The sequence below is a fragment of the Jaculus jaculus genome, chromosome 1 (assembly GCF_020740685.1).
Source record: "Jaculus jaculus isolate mJacJac1 chromosome 1, mJacJac1.mat.Y.cur, whole genome shotgun sequence".
Classification (NCBI taxonomy): Eukaryota; Metazoa; Chordata; class Mammalia; order Rodentia; family Dipodidae; genus Jaculus; species Jaculus jaculus.
Window position 1 is genome coordinate 222,458,884 of NC_059102.1, and position 16,595 is coordinate 222,475,478.

Sequence of the window (16,595 nt, forward strand, 5' to 3'; positions counted from 1 at the left end):
GCTCCTGACTTATTTCTGAGTATCTATTGAGATTTTGAAATCTCTTACTTCTTGGACCTTGAATTTAGATAGACTCAAAGTTCTGAATGTCACCAAGTCTTAACAAGCCTTCAGTTCTTAGATGGGCCACTTACTGCACTCTGTAGAAAATACAGCTTGGTTGGATCTTTGTCTCACAATCTGAAGTAGCTGTGGGTTTTGTACCCATAGATTTAACTGAGCTCAGCTTAAAAATATATTGAGGAGAAATACATAAAGGTTGAGGCTGGCTAGTGTGAGACCCTGTCTCAAGACAACAAATACACACACACATATGAGTGTATATCTAAAATGTATGTATGTATGTATGTATATAAAGCATGATGAGGTCATGAACACCTATAGTCTCAGCACTCTAGAAGATGAAACAGGATGATGAGGAATTCAAGGTTATCCTCAGCTATATAGGGTATTTTAGAACAGCTTCAGCTGTATAGTCTCTAATACTAATCCTAATCCCCTCACCAAAAAAAGAAACAAAATTGCATCTGAAAGGACCTGTGTACCTTTTTCCTTGTAATAGTTCTCTAAACAATTTAGTATGATACCACTTATGTAGCATTTGCATTGTACTGACTATTATAAATAATTGAGAAATGATTGAAAGTACATAGGAGGATATACAAAGGTTATATGCTATCACATAATTTTACATATGGAATTTGAGCATCATGATTTTGGCATTGGTGGGTGGGGCAGTCCTGGAACCAATGTTCAAGGCACAAAGGCTATAGACTGTACAAAACCTGATAGATTATTAACCCAGGAGGGTAATCAGATTGTGATTTTCCTATCAACTGGCTGGACCTTTTGCAAATCTCTCTGACCCTGCCAGTCTTTCATTGTGCCTGTGTCTTTTACAACTCTGGAGTCAGTGTAACGCAGTTGAGTCCAGCAAGAATTCTGTATCTCAGATGTGAGGCCCTCTCACCCTTATCATACCATAAGTGTACCTAAAGAAGAACCCTCTGGTTGTGACGACATTGTACTATTAATTATCAAGCTGATCTGTCTAACCTGGCCAGGTCTTCTCATCCTTCCACAAGCTATGTGCTTGGTCGAGGAAGATGACCTCTCCCTATAGAGGAAGACTATTCTTCAGTCAAGGGTATGTGAGTAGCTATCTCCTGCTAGAACCTCCAGACAAGCTCTCAAGGACAATTTGTAAGAAAAAGAAAATTCTCTTTTCTTCCTCCCTCCTTCCTTCCCTTTCTCCCCCCCCCCCTTCTTAACTCTGGCTTGGATTTTAAAATAGGGTCTCATGTAGCCCAGGCTAGCTTCAAACTCATTATGTTCCCAACAATGGCCTTGAACTCCTCCTTCTGCCTCCATTTCCTTAGTGATAAAATTATCGGAATTATAGACATGTATATGTTTCAAGATTGTTTTTTCCATTTCTATGAAACATGCTGTTGGAATTTTTGTGGGGATATCATTGAGTCTGCAGCTTGTTTCTAGCCATTTTTACAATATTTTGTCTATCCATAATCATAGAGATTCTTCAATCTTCTGATGTGTTTAGTTTCTTTCTTCAGTTCCATAGGTTATTGTATTGACTGTCTCAACTGCCTTTATGAATTCTTTCTCTATCAGCTAGGATTGAGGGATCCTCTGTTAGAGCTGTCTGGCCCCACAGTTATCTGCTTTCAAGGTCCTTGATCAGTGTTTGAGTCATGGGCCCTCTGAGTATCTGTTGCAAGTTCTGGGCCCTCCCTCAGAAAAGTGTGTGCTGATTCCATTCCCTTGGGAATCCTTAGGCCACAGTTGCCTAGGAATTTTAACTTAATCTCAGTTGCCCAGGAGCCTAGAAGCTAGCCCTCATGAATGGCTGGTGGGCTCCTTTTTGATCTTGTAATGAGATTCCTAAGAAGTTAGCATGAGATTTTAAATCTGGGAATTGCTCAAAGGTAACTTAGGAAAACAGGATGGAAACAGAGTAGTCAGCAGAACGGTCTTGGAATACCTGATGCTGTAGCAGACATCACTTATCTTTCAGTCTATCTGAATTGCTCTTAATAGAATACTCTAGACCAGATGGCTTCTAAGTTAAAGAAATGCATAGTTTCAGTTTCTGGAGGCTGGGAATTCAACAGTAAAAGTATCAGGAGGGCCCAGGTCTGATAAGGGCTGCTTCATAGATAGCCATCTTCTCCCTGTGTTCTTGCATGTGGTGCTACAAAACTCTCTGGGCCTCTCCCTGTCTTTCTCCTAGAGCTCCTTATAATAACACTAATGCCATTGTACAAGGTTCCACACTCATGACCTATTTACCTCAAAGTTATACCTTCCAAATATAGTAACATTAGGATTAGGTTTCAACATAAGAATTTGGAAGACTGGGCAATGTAGCTCAGTGATGGAGTACTTATTTGTCTGTCATGGTTTACATGTGTGCTACCACACTCAGTACCATGTGCCTTTCTATGGGGGAAGGGGTTGAGATGAGACTCTGTAGTCCAAACTAGACTGGTGACTTACTGTGTAACCGAGGCTAGCCTTAAACTCAAGGTAACCCTCCTGCCCTGTCTCTGCCTCTGCCTCCTGAGTGCTGGACTAACAGGCATGAGCAACCACATATGGCTTTCTTTTGGGGGACACAGAGTGTCACATAGCCAAACTGGCCTTAAGCTCACTATGTAGCCAAAGATGACCTTAAACTCCTGATCTTCCTGTGTCCATCTCTCAAGTGCTATCCTGGTTCTGTGAGGTGCTGATGATCAAATCCAGAACTCCCTGCATGCTAGGCAAGCACTCTACTAATTGAGCTATCTCCCCAGCCCTCTCCTATCCTACATTCTAAAAGGTTTGGTTTATAATATTATTATTTTATTTATTTGAGAGAGAGATAGAGAATATGGGTGTGTTAGCATCTCTAGCTAGTGCAAGCAAACTCCAGATGCATGCACCACCTTGTGCATCCAGCTTTATGTGGGTACTAGGGAATTGAACTTGGCTCCTTTGGCTTTGATGGCAAGCGCTTTAACTGCTAACCATCTCTCCAAACTGTTCTCTCCAGCCTTGTTTTTGTTTTTCATGAAAATGTTATTAGATTTTTAAAATATATTTTATTTTTATTTATTTATTTGACAGAGAGAGAGAGAGACACTAGGGCCTTCAACTGCTGCAAACAAACTCCAGATGCATGCACCACCTTGTGCATCTGGCTTATGTGGGTCCTGGGGAATTGAACCTGTGACCTTTCGCTTTGTAGGCAAGCACCTTAATCACTAAGCCATCCCTCCAGCCCAAGGTTGTTAGGTTTTTATCAGATGCTGTTTCAGCATGTATTATTATGTCATTTTTCTTTTTTAGCCTATTGATAAGATGTATTACATCAATTGATTATTAAATGTAGAACCTGGGATAAATCTCACTTGTTTGTGGTTATAACCCTGCTTATGTTATGTATTTAAATTTGTTGATGTTGTTGTTTTGTTTTTCGAGGTTGGGTCTCACTCTAGCCCAGGCTAACCTGGAATTCACTAGGTAATCTCAGGGAAGCCTTGAGCTCACAGCCATCCTCCTACCTCTGCCTCTCAAATGCTGGGATTAAAGGCATAGGCCACCACGCCTGGCATGTATTTAAATTTTAATAAGAGGAAATGGACTGCAGGACGTGGTGCCTTTAATCCCAGCACTTTGGAAACAGAGGTAGGAGAATTACTGTGAGTTACAGGCCAGCCTGAGTCTACATAGTGAATTCCAGATCAGCCTGGACTTAGAGCAAGACCCTACCTTAAAAAAAATTTAAAAATAAAAACTATGGGTGTAGGGCTTACTGCTGCATCTCCATACCCAGCACCAAAATGGCACAAAATGGAGGTTAACTGAAAGAGTAGGAACTTGTGAAGATGCCCTCTGAAGAGACTACATAGTGAATTTCAGGTTAGCCTGAGCTAGAGTGAGACCCTACCTTGAAAAACCAAAAATAAATAAATAAATAAAGGGAAATGATACAATTTTGAGTATTATTCATACTTATTGAAGTGGCAAGGCACGCATTGCCACTTTATGGTCTTTAGTCTTGGTACCTTTGTAACAGTGTACATGAGGGCATAAGCCATTGGAAGTAATTGGAAGTAACACTAATGTGTTCCAGTGAGCACTTAGCTTTTCAAAGAATTTGGAAGCTCAAGGTGGAAAATAATTTTCCAGAGTTAGATAACATTAGCATCTATTTAACTCAAGCCTGAAAAGTAGAATTTCTTCTGGGCGTGGTGATGCATGCCTTTAATCCCAACACTTGGGAAGCAGAGATAGGCAGATCACTATGAGTTTAAGGCCACCCTGAGACTATGTAGTGAATTCCAGGTGGGCCTAGCCTAGAGTACAACCCTACCTTGAAATATCAAAATATCAAAATATCAAAAATATCAAAAAAAGGAGGAGGAGGAGGAAGAGAAAGGAAAGAAAAGTAGAATTTCAGATTGTTGTTGTCTTTTCTTTTTTTTGAGGAGTGGAGTTTGGAATGGGGTCCCACTCTAGCCTAAGCTGGCCTTGAACTCACTGAGATCACCCTACATGAGCCTCCCAAGTTGATTAAAGACGTGTACCACTGTACCCAGTTTAGAATTTCAGATTTGAAGTTTTCTTTATTGTTATTTTTCACCGAATTTGAATTCCTTTCTTTAATTTTTTTTTGTTTATTTTTATTTGTTTGAGAGCGACAGAGAGAGAAAGAGTGTGAGAGAGAGAGAGAGAGATTGGGCACGCCAGGGCTTCCAGCCACTGCAAACGAACTCGAGATATGTGCGCCCCCTGTGCATCTGGCTAACGTAGGTCCTGGGGAATCGAGCTTCGAACCAGGGTCCTTAGACTTCACAGGTGAGCACTTAACCGCTAAGCCATCTCTCCATCTCTCCAGCCCTTGACTTCCTTTTTAGAGGGGCTCAGAGATGGTCAAGAACCACGGATGTCATATGGTCCCGCTTAGACTTCAGAGGGCACCTTCACAGGTTCCTACTCCTTCAGTTAACCTCCATTTTGTGCCATTTTGGTGCTGGGTATGGAGATGTAGCAGTAAGCCCCACACCCATAGTTGTTTGTTTTGTTTTGTTTTTTAAGATAGGGTCTTGCTCTAAGTCCAGGCTGACCTGGAATTCACTATGTAGACTCAGGCTGGCCTGTAACTCACAGCGATTCTCCTACTTCTGTCCCCCAAGTGCTGGGATTAAAGGCATGTGCCATCTGGGCATGGTGGTGCACACCTTTAATCCCAGCATTTGGGAGGCAAAGGTAGGAGGATCACTGTGAGTTCAAGTCCATCCTGAGACTTCATAGTGAATTGTAGGTCAGCCTGGGCTAGAGCAAGATCCTACCTTGAAAAAATAAATAAATAAATAAATAAATGGTATGTGCCTCCACACTTGTGACACCCATAACTTTTAAAGAGGATAGTATTGTAGTAGGGTACCAGAGAGGGCTGTTTAGCCCTTCAGCAAGAGGATAGCCTGACCCTAAGTACTGGTGCAAAATCAGAGTGGGATTAGGGGTGTACCCCTAGGAAATGCCTATGCAGAGGAAGTAGACACTGTACTGTGAAAGGCCAGGTACAAAGCACAAAAGCATGCAGCCTCAGCTGCTGCTCAAAGGAAATTATTAAATAAAAATAGACATCTTTTTTTTTTTTTTTTTTTTTTTGAGACAGGGTCTCATGTAGCCTGGGCTTCCCTTAAACTCACTAAATAGCCAGGCATGGCATAGAGCTCCTGATCCTCCTCCCAAAGGCTTGACTTAGCAGTCATCGTTAAAAGTAATTTGACCTTTCTTGGTGATCTTTACTGGATCAAAAGAAAGACCACTAAACATTAGCTCTTCTCATCTGTACTCTTCAGAAATGTGCTTGTGTGTGTGTGTGTGAGAGAGAGAGAGAGAGAGAGAGATATGCTGGGTCAGACCCCAAGGCCCTGTGCATGGTACATGCTATGCACATGCCATATTGCTGAGCCACCTGTAAACATTCACACTGCAAAAGATGGCATTGAGCATAGCAAAAAAAATTAAGCCAGGACAAGATTTAAAATAAACAGGTCAAACAAATTATGTAGCTCTAAGTCTGACATCTCCAACCAGTGACAAAGTCTCTAGGGTTCCAGTTCTATCCCTCCAGCTGAGCTGCTCACAGCCTAGGAAAAACTCCATCCCAAGATGGCAGCCATCCCATAGTCCTGGTATTTCTGAAACATCCTTGGGTCTCCACTGTAACCCACAGTTCATCCTCATGGCTCCATCAGACCTCCACATAGCATGCTTCACATTGCCCTGTGGTCATTTAAAAAAAACCAAAAAAATTGCAAATTCAATAAGTCTTTCCTTCCTACATGTGTTTTTGTTTTTGTTGTTGTTGTTTCTGAGGTAGGATCTTGCTTTAGCCCAGGCTTACCTGGAATTCACTATGTAGTCTCAGGGTGGCCTTGAACACATAGCAATCCTCTTATGCCATTCAAGTGCTGGAATTAAAGGTGTATGCCACCACATCTGGCTGCCTACATTTGTTGTACTCCCATAGTACCAGTTTGTTAATCTGGGAAGGCTGGGAACAAAGGCAACTTTGAAGAGCAGGAAAACTCCTTTAGCATTCTGGCCCCCTGCTTTCAAAAGTGTTAGCATTCTCCCTCTTGTCCCAATGCAGAACAGCTGGCCCAATCTCAATGGTTGTAATCTCTCAGTTATAGCTGAACAGGCACTGTTTCCAGCCTGAAACATTCATTTCTTTCTGTGCCAAATTCATCTTCTCACACCAGTCTATAGTGCAATCCTACACAAGTTCTCAGGACATGGGAAGAAGCAGCAAGTCTCTCACACAAACTGCTTCTAGCCCAATCTAAACAATGCTCTTTGTTTCCTTCATGAGTGAAACATGTACCATTCAAAGTACTTTCTACATTTAGAAATTTCAACTCAAGACAAAATAGTCCATCACACTCTTTTCAGCACTGCAAGGCATCTCTTAGGCCAAGGTTTCAAATTCTTCCATATTCCTCCCACAAATCAGTTCCAAAAGGCCAAAAGCCACAGGCAGGTTTCTAGTAGTAATGACCCCACTTCTCAGTAACAATTTTCTGTTGTAATTACCTTCTTATTGCTGGGACTAAATACCCAACCAAAAGCAGCTGATGGGACTAAAGGGCTTATTTTGGCTTATAGTATCAAAGGGAAGTCCCATGATGGCAGGGGAAAGCATGGCATGAGCAAAGGCTGGACATCACCTCTTCCACAGCAGGTGGAGATAGCAGCAAGAGAGTGAGCCAAACTCTGGCAAGGGGGAGCTGGTTAGAATACCCCTAAGCCTTTCCCCAACAACACACCTCCTCCAGCAATGCTCCATTTCCCAAAGTGCTGTCAGCTAGGAACAAAGCATTAATGAGTGGTCTGGAGAGATGGCTCAGAAGTTAAGGGATTTGCCTGCAAAGCCTAAGGACCTGGGTTCAATATCCAGTACCCACATAAACCTACATGAATAGTGGCACATGCATCTGAAGTTCATTTGCAGTGGCTAGAAGCCCTGGGACACCCATTCTCTCTATGTCTCCTTGAAAATAAATAAATAGACTTCTGGGTAAGATGGCAGCATACTAGCCACACCAAAGCAGCATAAGGAGGGAAATAAACAGAAGCACAGCAAAATACGCTCTTCTACTGAGAAGTGAAGGTGTATAAATTATTATCAACCATAGCAGAGAAGCAGGAGAAACCAAGATCTTTTAGAAAGGAGGAAATGGGTCAGAATCCCACTCAGGTGCCAGCAGCCCCAATCTGCGAGCCCACCTGCCTGCCCAGTGGCACAGAGCAGCAAGAGCAGAAACAAGGTGAGATTTTCCACTCACACCAGCCTCCTTGCAAAGTCAAGAAACCTGAAGAAGACAAGAGAGACCAGCTGAGCAAGGAGATACAAACGACCAGCCGGGCAGCTCAGGTACAACTCCAGATACCCTGCAAAGTCTCCCATCTCCCAACTGTCAGGGCCATGAATGTCTGGAGAACTCATTCACTGCTAGCCACCACAGAGAGATCATAGTGGGCACTCAGCATTGGTGAGATTGAAAGCCATCCCAAAAGGGCCTACTTATACAAAGTCAGATAAATAGGCCTGCACTGGAAGTGCTAATCTCTCTTTCCATGTCAGTAGAGGTTATGTATTACATTTGAATGATATATTCTTTTTTTTTAATTTTTATTAGCATTTTCCATGATTATAAAAAAAAAAATCTCATGGTAATTCCCTCCCTCCCCCCACCACACTTTCCCCTTTGAAATTCCATTCCCCATCATATTACCTCCCCATCACAATCCTTGTAGTTACATATATAGAATACCAACTATTAAGTACCCTCCTCCCTTCCTTTCTCTTCCCTTTATGTCTCCTTTTTAACTTACTGGCCTCTGCTACTAAGTATTTTCATTCTCACACAGAAGCCCAATCATCTGTAGCTAGTATCCACATATGAGAGAGAACATGTGGCACTTGGCTTTCTGGGCCTGGGTTACCTCACTTAGTATAATCCTTTCCAGGTCCATCCATTTTTCTGCAAATTTCATAACTTCATTTTTCTTTACCGCTGAGTAGAACTCCATTGTATAAATGTGCCACATCTTCATTATCCACTCATCAGTTGAGGGACATCGAGGCTGGTTCCATTTCCCAGCTATTATAAATTGAGCAGCAATAAACATGGTTGAGCATGTACTTCTAAGGAAATGAGATGAGTCCTTTGGATATATGCCTAGGAGTGCTATAGCTGGGTCATATGGTAGATCAATCTTTAGCTGTTTTAGGAACCTCCACACTGATCTCCACAATGGCTGGACCAGATTGCATTCCCACCAGCAGTGTAGAAGGGTTCCTCTTTTTCCACATCCCTGCCAACATTTATGATCTGAATGATATATTCTTGATTGGCTTTACACTTCTCAAATAAGCTGTATTTTGGTGTTGACTATTGTTGCCTTTGATGTTTCCTGATTTTTAGCACCATTGTCTGTTTCTTCTATCAGGGGGCAGGGACTGTCTGGCCCCAGGTTGACTTGGAACACATTTCAGACTAGAAATCTCAACCTCCTACTTGACAGGATTAAGGTTGTGGGGCAACACACACACCCTTAGGGATTTAGGCTTTACTAGATTATCTGTTTAGTTTAATCCCAACACTTATATAAATACTCTGTACTGGTTTTGATCAAATGTCTATATTGCTCAGTTGAATTTTAGGAATTTGCCAGTAATTTGCTTCACTCAGTCTACTACAATACTTGAATAGCAGGCAAACTCAACACCTAGAGTCACTTTTGCTTTTTCTCTTGGAGTATAAGAGCTACAACCTGGAACCTTAAACTCCTACAGTGAAGATATATAAAGTTGGATATACACAGCTAAGAACACTGCAGATAATTAGAAAACCCAAGCATCAAATTAACTCAAGATGCAAAAAGGTCTACATTATACTACAAGAAACACAAAAACACAATACACATACACAATACAATCCCAGCAAAAATTAGAAATCCATCAGAAATGACCTCTAGTGAGACTGCTTTAGATGAAATGCCTGACAAAGATTTCAAAAAAAACTATATCTGTGTTCAAAGAAATAAAAGAAGAAAACCAATTCCTGAAGATGAACACAGGAAACCAACTTAATGAAAGAAGGATGTAAATATAAAACATGAGTAAGGAAATAGAACTGATGAAAAAATACCAGTAAGAAATACAAATGAAAAACTGAGTTAGTCAAATAGAAAACTCTGTAGAAAGTCTCACCAGTAGAATGGATCAGGAGAGGACAGAATATCTAAAATAAAAGATCAGGTGGCAGATCTAATACAGGCCAACAAAGAGAAAGACAAACAAATAAGAAGGCATGGATGGAAATTTCAAGACATTTGGGACACTATGAAGAGATTAAACATATGAATTCATGGCATAGTTGAAGGAGAAGAAATTCACTCCAAAGGCATAGTAGGCATCTTCAACGAAGTCATAAAAGAAAACTTCCCCCAAGTAAGGAAAGTGATACCAATACAGATTCAGGAAGCCTATAGAACCCTAAACAGACAAAATCAGGAAAGAACTTCTCACCATCATATTATAATTAAATTACAAAATGCGACAGTGGCAGTGGATCGGGTCACCGCGGCCAGGCTCGCCCGGGGATGTCCAAGCCCACGTCTCCAGGCCGAGCTCCACGTGCTGCCCACCAGCCGGGCCTCTGAGGGCTGCTCAGCCCGCGGCTGCCAGGCTCTGTGCCCACCCTGTGGCAGTCAGCGCTAGGCCACAAGGATGCGCAGTGCTGGGCTCTGAAGCATGGAGGAGGTTCTGTACAAGTGGACCAACTATCTCACAGGTTGGCAGCCTCGCTGGTTTGTGTTAGATAATGGGATCCTGTCCTATTGTGACTCTCAGGATGATGTGTGCAAAGGAAATATAAAGATGACTGTCTGTGAAATTAAAGTCCATTCGGCAGACAACACAAGAATGGAATTAATCATCCCAGGAGCACAGCATTTCTACATGAAGGCAGTAAATGCAGCTGAAAGACAGAGGGGGCTGGTCGCTCTGGGGAGCTCCAAAGCATGTTTGACTGATACTAGGACTAAAAAAGAGAAAGAAATCAGTGAAACCAGTGAGTCTTTGAAAACCAAAATGTCTGAACTTCACCTCTATTCTGACCTCTTCCTGCAGCAGGTTCACACAATCCAAGAATTTGTTCATCACGATGAAAATCATTCAACTCCCAGCGTTGAGAACATGAATGAAGCCTCTTCCCCACTTACTGCCATCTGTAACAGATTCATCACGACACTCGAGGAATGCGTGAAGATAGCAAATGCCAAGTTTAAACCCGAGATGTTCCAGCTGCCTCATCCAGATCCTTTGGTTTCTCCCGTGTCACCTTCTCCAGTTCAAATGGTTGGAACTTCTTGTTTTGCTTTGAGTGCTATCTGGGTTTTCTTTTCGATAGTAGAAATGGGTAGTGAGGAGGAAGTGGTCATTGGGTTGAATTGTTTTTGTCTTCCTCTAGCTAGGCACCCTGCTCTGGTGTGCTGGGGAACTCAGCTGAGATGAGGTGTGATGACAATGCTTTTTTTCATTGAAGTATTTGTAGGAGCCTAGTAATAGGAGGAAGAGTACGGTTTTAGCAATTACCTGAAGGCTATTAGAAGACTAGGGTCTCATTTTACTTGTGGGCTTTCTTACCCACCCTAGCAAATTTAATTATGGAAATGTGGTAAAGATTGTTGCCTAAATTGATTTAGAACATTGTCTTCTCATCAGTAAATGATCCATGTCCTTTGAGATAAATGTTGACTATTTCATATCAATATAAATATTTATATAAATATTAATATTATATATCATCAAAATAAGTTTTATGGCCACATTAATTTGGGAAAATTTGGTTTAGATATTTCTGTCTCCGTTGGACAGGGCCAGTCTGCCTAGGGAGTTTCTCAGTCTCTTTATGCTGAGGTGTATTACGGATGTCCAAGGGGAGAGGTCTGCAGTGATTCTGGAATTTGTTTAACAGCTGAATCCTCCTTGCTAGTTGTGAATACCCTCACAAGATTGGGGTTCAGTAGGACACATTTTGGCAATATTACTTTTAAGTCAATTATAAGTATGCTGCAAATTCTTAAATAATGTCTGTAGTAGAAAAAAGAAATACATCTGTGGGCTAACTCCACAATGCATGACCCATATACCTCAACAAGGAGGGGCCAAGGGGAGGGGGTAGGTCACAGATGATCCTAATAATGGTACTAAACTGACTGTATTTGCTGAATACAAAACTAATTAATAAAAAAATTTTTTTTTAAAATTACAAAATGCACAAGCCAAAGAAAATACATTGAAAGCAATTAGAAAAAATCAAGTCACATACAAAGGCAAGCCCATCAGGATCACAGCAGATTACTCAAGACAAACTTTAAAAGCCAGAAGGGCTTGGAATGATGTATTCCAAGTTCTAAAAGGTAACAACTGTCAACCAAGATTATCCTGCAAAGCTATGTATTCTAATAGACGGAGAAATAAGGACATTCTATAACAAAAGCAGGCTAAAGGAATATATGAAGACCAAACCAGCTCTATAGAAAATACTTGAAAGGATCCTCCATGTTGAAGAGAAAAGCACACACGTAAGGATCCTGGAAAAAACAAATGATACTCAAATACTAGTTAATACAAAGGAGCAAAGATAAAACCAGAAGAACTACAAAACAAGAAAAATAAAGTTCAAGTGGATTAAAGATCTTAATATCAGACCTGAACTCTGAAACTGCCAGAGGGAAAAGTAGGGGAAACCCTTCAACATATTGGTATTGGCATAGACTTTCCCAGTAAACCCCAGTTTCTCAGGAAATGAAACCACTGATCAACTGCTGGGACCTCATGAAATTACAAAGCTTTTGTACAGTAAAGGAGACTGTGAGTAGAGCAAAGAGGCAAACTACAGAATGGGAGAAAATATTTGCCAGCTATATTTCTGACAGGGGATTAATCTCCAGGATATACAAAGAACTCAAAAAGTTAAATGATAAGAAATCAAACAACCCAGTTAAAAAATGGGATATGCATTCTGCATGTAGTTCAATGGGAGAAAGAGAAATCACCAGTGGACACTGCAAGCCTTATAATTGGCCAGCCAGGCCAAATGAGCCAACAGGTACAATAGTGGCACGTCTGTTATGGGGGAAACCAACTGCCCTCCAACTGGACTGGAGGCCCACTCCATGGGAAGGGAATACATCCCCGATACTGAAAACTTAAAACAGGGTAGTCATGAGCCCTAGGGGTGTAACGTCTGCTGTTGTCTGGCCAAATGTATATATTATGCTTATCAAACTGCCCAGTAAGCACTTCTGTTAATGTTCACACCCTTATATTAATGCTACTCTCACTTTTGGTTTAGAATCTTCTCTTTTCAGATGGCAGTGATGTTGGGACGACTCAGAAAGCATCATGGTGATGGAAAGAAATGACCGCAGTGCTCAGTACTGCAATATCTGTATCACACCTTCCAAGGCTCAGGGTCTAATGCGGAAGAGGTGGCAGAAAGAATGTAAGAGCCAAAGGAAGGGTAGGACTCCATACAACATGCTCCCTCCAGACACAAAATGGCCTGGATATCCATGGCCTCACGGTGCCTGATACTACCTGCATAAGATCATTATAAGAGGAGGAAAAGATCAAGACATCAAAAGTAAAAGAGAGACTGATTGGGATGGGGAGGGTGTATGATGGAGAGTGGAGTTTCAAAGGGGTAAGTGGGAGGAGGGAGGGTATCACCATGTTGTTGTTTTTTTTTTTTTTTGGTTGGTAGGGTCTCACTCTAGCCCAGGCTGACCTGGAATTCACTATGTAGTCTCAGGATGGCCTCAAACTCATAGTAATCCTCCTACCTCTGCCTCCCGAATGCTGGGATTAAAGGCGTGCGCCACCACACCCGGCTCACCATGGGGTATTTTTTATAATCATGGAAGTTGTTAATAAAAAAATTTTTTAAAAGGGCTAGGGCTGGAGAGATAGCTTAGCAGTTAAGCACTTGCCTGTGAAGCCTAAGGACCCTGGTTTGAGGCTCAATTCCCCAGGACCCACGTTAGCCAGATGCACAAGGGCATGCACGTGTCTGGAGTTCATTTGCAGTCGCTGGAGGCCCTGGTGTGCCCATTCTCTCTCTCTTTCTCTCTATCTGCCTCTTTCTTTCTCTGTCACCCTCAAATAAAGAAAATAAACAAAAAAAAAATTTTTTAAGGGGGCTATGGTGCCAGGCATGGTGGTGCACATGTTTAATCCCAGCACTTGGGAGAACTGAGGTAGGAAGATTACAATGAGTTCAAAGGCACCCTGAGACTGTAGTGAGTTTGGGGTCATACTGGGCTAGAATGAGACCCTACCTCAGGAAACAAAAATGTGCTATGGAACTAAATACAGAGTTCTCAAAAGAAGAAATTCAGATGGCATATAAATGTCTAAAAAAATGTTCTACAGCCCTAGCCATCAGGAAAATACATATTAAAACTATATTGAGATTCTATCTCATTTCTGTCAGAATGGCTACCATTATGAAAACAAATGATAATAAATGTTGGCAAGGATGCAGAAAAAGAGGAACCCTTCCACACTGTTGGTGGGAATGCAATCTGCTTCAGCCATTGTGGAAATCAGTGATATAGCTAAAAATAGATTTACCATATGACCCAGTTATACCATTCCTAGGCATATATCCAAAGGACTCATCTCACTACCTTAGAGATACTGGCTCAACCATGTTTATTGCCACTGTATTCACAATAGCTAAGAAATGGAACCAGCCTAGGTGTCCCTCAACTGATGAGTGGATAATGAAGATGTGGCATATTTACACAATGGAGTTCTACTCAGCAATAAAGAAAAATGAAATTTTCAGGAAAATGGGTGGATCTGGAAAGAATTATACTTAGATAACTCAGGCACAGAAAGTCAAACACCACGTTTTCTTTTTCTTTTTTTTGTTTTTTCGAGGTAGGGTCTCACTCTAGCTCAGGCTGACCTGGAATTCACTACGTAGTCCCAGAGTGGCCTCAAACTCACAGCGATTCTCTACCTCTGCCACCCAAGTGCTGGGATTAAAGGCATGCACCACCACACCTGGCTACATGTTTTCTTTTATATGTGGATCCTAGGTACAAATGATTGGACTTCTATGTGAATTGGAATAAAACTCAGTAGCAGAGGCCAGTAAGATAGAAAGGGCATATAAAGAGAATAGAAAGGGAAGGAGACACTTAATAGGATGGTATTGTTTATATGTAAGCAGAAGAACACATTAATGGGAGTGGAAAGGCCTAAGTGAGGTTAGTGGAAGAGATTGAGTATAGGAAAGTTGGAGAAGGGCTAATCAAATCTAACAGGGTATGAATAAGTCATATGGATACCTACTGTTTTGGACAATGGAACACCCAGAAGCCATAGATTGTTACTAGAAAATTTTCAGCACCAGGGATGGGATACCTTCCAGTGAGTTGTCGGCCAGGTCCTGATGCCCCAAAAGCATTACAGGCCATTGCTGAGGCTCTTGGTTTTCCACCAGGAATAGATGGTAAGATGCTATTCCTGAAGATTCCACATACTTAGGCTGCAAGGTCACTGAAAAATCCTGCTAGAGCTGAGCTGAAAACCTCCTCTCATGTAGACCAGCTGACAGAAAGCTAGAAGAAGCTACAATGCATGCAGTTCAATGGGAGAGAGAGAGATCACCAGTGGAGATACTCAATAGTGGACACTGCAAGCCTTAAATAGCCAGCCAGGCAAAATGAGCCAGTGGGTGCAATAGTGGCACATCTGTTATGGGGGAAAACAACCACTCTTTAATTGGACTGGAGGCCTGCTCCATGGGAGGGAATACATGCCTGATACTAAAAACCTACAACAGGGGTAGTCATGAGCCGTAGGGGTGTAACATTTGCTGGTATCTGGCTAAATGTAACCAAACTGCCTGGTAAGCACTTCTCTTAATGTTCATATTCATATATTAATGCTACTTTTTTGTTTTTTTGAGGTAGGGTCTCACTGTGGCCCAGGCTGACCTGGAATTCACTATGTAGTCTCAGAGTAGCCTTGTACTCATGGTGATCCTCCTACCTCTACCTCCTGAATGCTGGGATTAATGGCATATGCCACCACACCTGGCTTTTTTTGGGGGGGGGTGTTTTGAGGCAGAGGTAGGGTCTTCTCTAGCCCAGGCTGACCCGGAATTCACTATGTAGTCTCAGGGTGGCTTCGAACTCACAGCAATCCTCCAATGTCTGCCTCCTGAGTGCTGGGATTAAAGGTGTGTACCACCATCCCTGGACTATAATTAATTTTTTGATAGGGTTTTTTGGAGGTGTTAGAGGACAGGGTCTCACAGAGCCCAGGCTGGCCTTGAAATTACTATGTAGCTGAGGATGTTCTTGAACTCCTGATAACCCTGTCTTAGTTTCCCAAGTGCTGGGATTATAGGAGTGCACCAACATGCCCAGTCCTATGTGTGTGTATATACATACATTTGTTTTTTTGAGGTAGGGTACCACTCTAGCTTAGGTTAACCTGGAATTCACTGTGTAATCTTAGGGTGGCCTCGAACTCAGGGCAATCCTCCTACCTCTGCCTCTTGAGTGCTGGGATTAAAGGTGTGAGCCATTATGCCTGGCTGAAAATATTTTTATTTATTTATTTTCTTTCTTTTTTTAGAATTCTTTTTTAAATTTATCTTTTATTGACAAATTCCATAATTATGGACAATAAACCATGGTAATTCCCTCCCTCCCTGCACTTATCCTTTGAAACTCTACTCTCCATCATACCCCTTCCCTTGCTCAAACAGTCTCTATTTTGATGTCATCATTTTTTCTTCCTATTATGATGGTCTTGTGTAGGTAGTGTCAGGTACCACAAAGTCATGGATATCCAGGCCTTTTTGTGTCTGGAGGAGCGTGTAGTAAGGCATCCTACCCTTCCTTTTGCTCTTGTGTTATTTCCGCCACCTCTTTTGCAATGGACCCTGAGCCTTGGAAGGTATGATAGAAATGTTTCAGTG

General features: G+C 41.8%; 2 protein-coding genes across 2 annotated transcripts in view; both read left to right on the forward strand.

Moving 5' to 3' along the window:
• Positions 1 to 16,595, forward strand: part of Pbx4 (PBX homeobox 4) — a 93,410-nt gene that overhangs the window by 5,170 nt on the left and 71,645 nt on the right. The window lies entirely within an intron of this gene.
• LOC123454136 (pleckstrin homology domain-containing family A member 3-like) lies at positions 10,340 to 11,101 on the forward strand. The gene has a single exon (XM_045132417.1). It carries the CDS (start codon positions 10,340 to 10,342, stop codon positions 11,099 to 11,101), a length of 762 nt encoding a protein of 253 aa, XP_044988352.1.